General features: G+C 41.0%; 1 protein-coding gene across 1 annotated transcript; it reads left to right on the top strand.

The window, feature by feature from the left end:
• Positions 1 to 6,785, top strand: ECHDC2 (enoyl-CoA hydratase domain containing 2). The gene is made up of 10 exons (XM_082286889.1): positions 1 to 139; positions 1,534 to 1,601; positions 2,221 to 2,308; positions 2,623 to 2,709; positions 3,862 to 3,954; positions 4,541 to 4,597; positions 4,985 to 5,172; positions 5,622 to 5,672; positions 6,022 to 6,069; positions 6,531 to 6,785. The coding sequence occupies exons 1-10, from the start codon at positions 28 to 30 to the stop codon at positions 6,606 to 6,608; spliced, it is 870 nt and encodes a 289-aa protein (XP_082143015.1). The 5' UTR covers positions 1 to 27; the 3' UTR covers positions 6,609 to 6,785.
• Positions 6,786 to 7,328: the final 543 nt, after the last annotated feature.

The following is a 7,328-nucleotide window of genomic DNA, read 5'->3' as shown; positions in this document are numbered from 1 at the left end:
CGGAGGGGGCCCGTTCGAGCAGCGGCCATGCTGCGGCTGTGGCGGGCGGTGCCCGCGGCGCTGAGCGGGGCGCGGGGCCGGGCGGGCGCGGCCGGGGCGCGGCGGAGCGCGGAGGTGCTGCTGAGCGCGGCCGGCGGCGGTGAGTGCCGGGACTCGGAGTGCGGCTCTGGTTCTGCCAGGTCCTCCTGGAAACAGCTCCGCGCCCGGCCTGGCGTGAGCGGGGCCGTGTGTTCCCAGCACGGCGCTGCCCGAGCCGGGGTGACAGCCCTGCAGAGCCCGGGGCGCTCACTGTTGTTTTGCTTTCAGTTGTGCCTTGATACTTATTTTCAAGAACGCTGCTGCCGAATGAATCTCTAGATACTTTTAAAAAAAAGTTATGTGTGCAGGAGAGCTCAACGCAAGAAGTTCCGGTTTGCATACTTTAGATTTTTCTAACAGCAATAACGTACAGTGATAAAGGTAGGACAGGACCTGGGCATGCCTGTGCACATTTATACATGAGAGCCACGAAGCAGTTTCAGGTTTGGTTCAGATGGCCAATGGATTTACTTTTTGTGTAACCCTTGCAAGAGTTTATAAACAGTTCTTGGTATTTTGCTGGTTACAAAGACATTAAGTAGTTACCAGCTGTGAATTCCTTTGCTGGTGCTCGCTGTCACTTGTGTCTCCGTTTCAATGTGACACGTCTCTGGTTCAGCAGCTGGCCACTGAGATAGGCACAGGGATAGACAAGAGACCTCCCAGCGGGGCACAAAGACCAAGCAAAGCCGGTGCCAGATACAGCTGTGCACCTATAGCCCAGCAGCAGCAGCATTTTCCAATGTTTACGCCTGGGAAGTGAGCAGAAGTCCAGCCAAGGAAATGGGAGATGTTTTTTCTCCCCAAAGCATACAGAAGGCATTAGATAATAATTTACAAATCACATGTGCAAAGGAGAAGTCGGTAGATGTTGTGGTTTTATTTTTCTGCTTGGACTTGGGAACTTGGAGTGGAGTCCTTTCTGCTGATGAGCTTATAATGTTGAAATTAAATGGAGCTGCAATTTCAAAATGGTTCTGGAACATGAACTGAGGGTGGCTTGTCTGTGCTGTTCTCATGCAAACAGCAATCCCAAGAGGATGGTTTCCTTCATTAAGGAACGTACTTGAACACAGTAAAAAAACTAAATTAAGTAACATTCAAAAGAGAAACCTAAGATGGATCGTTTGGGTTTTGGTTTGTTGTTTGGGGTTTTTTTCCCCACTTCTGCAGTGATTCTAAGTTACATGTTCTTGGATGTCCTATTCATTTTTTAAAAGACTGCTTACTCATAGTCTTCTACAGTGCTACTGTATTTTACAGTTGTTCTGCATAACTGGGTTTTGTAGACATGGTGTGCCACCTCTGCTTTTAAAATTACTGATTGTTTTAGAATATAACTTATATGCATTTTCAGGAAGGAGAAGATGCAGCATATGCAGATATTATTCCCAGTTAAATTATTGTGTCAGAGAACTAAATGAAGTATAACTGAAATTGTCTCCTATTACTAAGGTATTGCCGAAATCTTAATGAACCGACCCCACGCAAGAAATTCACTGGGAAAAGTATTTGTGAATGAAGTGAGTATGGGCCTTGCCTGTGAGTGTGTTTGGAACCATGATCAATAACTAACTGCAATGAGAATAGTTGTGGGAAATCTAAAAAAAAAATCTTATCTCATGATGAAGGGCAGTGGGAGATGGCATTGGGGCAAGGCAGGTGAACCTGGAGAAAAACAGGATATAATAGCTACTGCAGTAACCTCAGATGTGGACAGAGATATTTGGGTTATTTAAGTTAGCTAATTTAAGTTAATTTATTGAAGTTAACTCAGATGCAAGTTAATGTCCTTACAACAAAAGCATACTTGTTGTCACACCATAGCAGGTGATCTGTTGAAGGATGACACATCCTGGAGAAAGTTTGGCTCATGGCTGGACAGGAAGGGAAGTTTTAGGTACAGCAAAAGTCCATCTCTGAGTGGAAGGAAAAAAGCGATGGGGAAATGTGTCATTCTGAGTTTGTCATGGAAAAACCTGCAGGTTCCACTTAACACGATTTCCATTGATTTCCTGGAACCTTCAGGGAAAAAAAACCCCCACTTCTATCATAGATTAGGAGCTTGCTATGATTTAGGTGTATATACACATCCATATGCCTAAAGCTATTCTTCTCTTGTCTGCACTCCCTCCCTCGTAGCTGTTCAGTGCCCTGGAACAGCTGCGCTTCGATGAGGAGGTGCGTGTGGTGGTGTTCAAGAGCGAGGTGAAAGGAGTGTTCTGTGCAGGTGAGTAGCAAAGACACTGCAAACTATTCTCAAAAAATGTGATGGCTCTTAAGGCTGTGTGCTGATCAGATCATGCAGAAAAGCAGTTGGAAATGAGTGCTAAGAAAAATTAAAATAAATCTGTCAAAAGGGCACAGAGGAGCACCCCCATCAGTGCTGCAAGCCCAAATGTCCACACTCCAACTTTGCACAGACGTTACTTAACTGGAGTGCTGTATTTCAAGACTTTTTAAATGGCTTGTTCTCTGAGAGGGACAGGAGGGAACAGTTCAGATGTCTTTTCCTGGATTCTGACTTTTTTCTCCTTTATTTAGGAGCAGACTTAAAGGAACGTGCAAAGATGGATGATGCAGAAGTTGGAGAGTTTGTTAGAAGACTGAGAAATCTCATGGATGAAATAGGTAAAGGATTATCTCAGTTGGAAAATTCATCCTAAACCACCTGTAGTGAAACATTTAGAAACACTCTAGGAGGGGATGACTAGCAGATATTCCACCTAGGAATAGCTTTCTAAATGGCTTCAGCTTATGCCTAAAACAAATATCCAATTAGAATTAAATACCAACTCCAAGGGCAAGATGCATTTCAAATCCACAACAAAGGATGTACACACCTATGTAATAAATACCTGCTCTGAGAAAGCATTTATTTATTCCACATTTCTGTGGAAACCTTGGCAGGCAGTGCTGTGTTGGTTGTCCCACCTCCAGTACATGCTCAGAAACACTCATAATATGGCAGGGACCTAATAACATGGATTTGAATCTATGAATGGATTTGCTAAATGGATTTGTGAAATGTCAGGGGGGGTTGTATCTACAGCACCCCCCACCTCCCTTTTCTTTTTCTTTGCAAAAGGAATATGGACTTCTGCAATTAATTTTCTTCCCCTACTTATGAGTTATTCTGCTCTCACTAGAGAGAAATACCAAAGTGAAATCTGTCTAAAATACCAATCAGAATTGGAATTTTAAAAAAATAAAAATTTTTTTTAAAAAATCACAGGAGCAGTCAGAGGGGTGGTTACAGCAGAGAACTAGCTCAGGTCTGAAGTTTGCACCCAGCTGCTTGAGTATTTAAGAAAAGTATCAAGAAGCTAATCTCCAGATACATCAAGTTCCTCACTATGAGGTAACATAGTTCAACAGTGTTTACTGTTCCTGTTTTCAGGAGCCTTGGATAACAAAAGCACCACAAAAACTCATCCTTGTGACAGGGCCTAGGGATGGTGTCTCTTCCTTGGCTGTTTAACTGCAACAGGTGAATATTCATGTCATAAATTTGCAAGGAGGGAATTCATCCTGTTTTGCATTGCAGTTACTTTGTGTTTGCAAGCTTCTTTGCATGGAAGAAGCATGTTCTGTATTCTTACAAAGAAGGGAGAAGTGCAAGAAGATACTTTTACTGTTTCAAGACCAAAAGTTTGTGGCAGAAGAAAACGAGTTCTTGAGTAATTTTGAACTAAAAGCTTTAGAATTTCAGGTTTTAAATTCCAGAACCGTGTGAAACAGAACTTCTGGAACACAACTGTGCAATCTGTGCTCTCTCTGTAGCTGCCCTGCCTGTGCCCACGATTGCTGCAATTGATGGCTACGCCTTGGGTGGTGGATTAGAGCTGGCCCTGGCCTGTGACCTTCGAGTAGCAGGTTTGTGTTGCTCAGTGTAGCAATCTCCTGGTAATTGACTGTTTTTTAAAGAGAACTTATGTAACAGTGGTTTGTTAATGGAATCCAGAAGCTTGAGAGGAACTTAAACAGTAGGCATTTGTCCAGAAATGGTGACATTTAGTTACTATTTGGAAAGTAGTTAGTTCCTATGCTTAAAAAGCAAAGCCTGTTTTTAGATAAGGTTAGGATTCCTTTAGAAAACTATTTAGAATTAAACAGTTACTGTAACTTAGTACTGTATCAGCACTTTGGCTAGATCTAACCTTCTTAACTTAAATCGTTTTGGGCTGGAAGACTTCCTTCTTCTGTTTCCACACCTCCATCCATTACATTTTATCTAGTAGGGACCAAAGGTTCATTTTTCTAGCTAAAATTGCTACATTGGGGTAAACAGACTTGAAATGGACACTGATTAAGTACTGTAGTATTCAGACTTCCTGGCTACCTGGAGAAATGGAGTTACAGTTCAGCATTGACAGTTTTATTGATCAGTTCAGTATGGAAAACTGAAAAAGTTGTTATACAAATCAAAATGTAGCAAACCCTACATTTATTTTTTTAATAGCTTCATCAGCTAAAATGGGCCTTATTGAGACCACACGAGGACTTCTGCCTGGAGCAGGTAACCTTCTTTACATCTTAACCTTCATTAAGCCTTCATCAATATTCATTAAATCTCACCTTCTCAGCTGTATTGTAAATATTTTTCCATTAGAGTACTTGAAGTGTTCTGAATGTAAATTAGAAGCAGCATCTTACAGTCACACAAGAGATTTATGAATCAGGAGTTCTGTTTCAGACTTGCTCTGAATTTAGTCCCTTTACACCTTTTTTATCAAAATACTGAAGCCTTTCAGAAGCCTCCAAAAATGTTGATATATTCAGCCAGTAGTTATTAAAGAAACATATGATCCCTTTGTTTTTTAAGCCCCCTGGTTTTGTAAGGAGACAAAATATTACAGGGGCATTTGTCAGAAATAGAAAATGATGTTTTCCCTGTTGTCCTAAGGTGGAACCCAGCGCCTGCCCAGATGTGTTGGAATAGGTCTTGCAAAGGAACTCATTTTCACTGGTAGACAGATTGATGGAGAACAGGCCTTCTCCATGGGGCTGGTAAATCACTCAGTGCCACAGAACAGCGAGGGAGATGCAGCTTACCAGAGAGCTTTAACTTTGGCTAAAGAAATCCTGCCCCAGGTAAGTGCAGTGTTCATGGGACCAATGTGTAGACGGTGTTTGTGCTTCCCTTAAGACAGAGCAAACAAACACCTGAAATTCCTTTCTCTGAAACACTGAAGTCTTGGTTCCTGATCTTTAAGTCTCTTAAGTCTGTCCCTTATCGTGAATGCAGTTTCTGTAGGAACAAGCATTAACATCCAGCTCCTTAACCCACAGGACAGTTTCACCCCCCAGCTGCAGCCACGCAGACCTGCAGGACACGCTGAAACCTCACACTGTGTACATCTGTGAACTGCAGACAACACCAAATTGATTTTTTAAAAATAGTTATTACCTTACTGCAAATTTCTGCAGACTAAAATGTCATTTGGAGCTACGATAATAATACAACAATTCATCTATTATGAATTCATGTGAATTTTAATTATCTAAAATATTTGTTATCGGTTTTGTTTTTTTTAATAAAGGCACCATTTGCTGTGAAAATGGGAAAACTGGCAATAAACAAAGGAATGGAGGTAATAATTATTTTTTTTTAAATACTGAGGTGACTGAAAAGATGAGCAGCTCTTAAAAATTACTACAGTAAAAATGTTTAGAACAGATGAGTTATAAAAATCTTTCTATATATTTAGCATTTAGAACCATTTCAGAGATTTAAAAATTTTTCTTTAAAGATAAAATTAATATGGCAGGATTTTTTTTTTTCTACAGATGCTAACACTGTAGTTCTAATATTGGAGTGAAGATCACTTACTATGACTGACTGATTGAGAGTGACTGAGTGCTCTCATTGATTTGAGAGCTATAAAGTAGCTTTGAGGGCTGTACTTCAGACAAATCTCACACCTTTCCTCTCCTTCCCAGGTTGACATTGCATCAGGGATGGCTATTGAGGGGATGTGTTATGCCCAGGTAAGTTGCCTACAGAATTAATTCCTGAAAGGAACAACTGTATGTTAGTTATAGAATGAGCTTTATAAGTGGTGTCAGTTTAATAAATTCAAACCAATTCCTTCTGTAGTTCTTTGCAGCAAATTTTGAGATCATGCACCTTCCTCAGCTAATGGAACAATACAGTGTATTACAATATTACATATAATGGGTCTGTCAGTGCATTTTAAGATGGTGAAGTATGAAGATTATGGAAAACTGTTTTCCTATATAGTTTTATGGTCTTTGTCTTAGATGCTTTGCTTGTGAGTTACAGTACAACCTCTTTTTTCCTAATTGCAAAACATGGAACTTTATATATCACTGAAAGAAAAGCAATCTTTGTCTTAGACTATTACTGCTAAATTACTCAGGACTTAAAAACACATGAGATTGTAAATGGAAAACATACCTCTTTCTTTTCTTTTTTTTTTCTAATGCAGAATATTCCCACCAAAGATCGTCAGGAAGGGATGGCTGCCTTCAGAGAGAAGCGACCACCTCGGTTCACTGGCAAATAACACCTTCTTCCCCTTGAGGTTTTGGAGATAAAGCAGGACTGAAGAGGATCCACTGATTTCTTAGGATTATTTTTGACTCCATTCTGTGCACTTAACTCCTTGCCTTGGACTGCATTTCTAACTACTCCCCTGGATCACTTTTCCGTACAAACCTCCAAATAAAGATTTAACTTTGTACCTGATCTTTAAAGCATGTTCACCTAAAGTCAGTGGTTATGGCTCTCACACAGATGTCAAGTAAGGAATATGGAGAAGCTTTGGCTCAGCATAAGCAAATTAAAAAGGGCAGAAAACATACATCTAAACAGGAAAAACAAATACTGGAGAGAAATTCAATTTATAAAGACATGTCAGTGCTCTTCCAACTGCTTTGACAGAACAAGCAGTACTAACACAGAGCAGTGGCCCTTCAGCCCAGCTCTGCTGTGAGTAGTGCAGCAGTGACTCACTGCAGCCACCTGAACTCACCTCCCTTTGGAACCAGTGCTTGAGAAAACACAGCACCTGTATGTGCACAGATACACGAGGCCATCACATCAGTCTATGCCAGACACCCTGGGCACATCATCCCTCTGTCACCTGTTTTCCTCTGCTGCCTGACTGGAAGTTGAGGTTATTTTCTCCCTCTGCTTTGAGTTTCTCCAGCACTAAAACATGCCACACAATTTAGCTCTACAGCATCTTATTTCTCTAGACTGGGGCTTTCAAGCAAAAGTGAAT

Source organism: Coloeus monedula, assembly GCF_965178545.1.
Source record: "Coloeus monedula genome assembly, chromosome: 9".
Taxonomy (NCBI): domain Eukaryota; kingdom Metazoa; phylum Chordata; class Aves; order Passeriformes; family Corvidae; genus Coloeus; species Coloeus monedula.
Note: the sequence above shows the minus strand (reverse complement) of the source record. Positions and strands in the feature narration are given on the sequence as shown.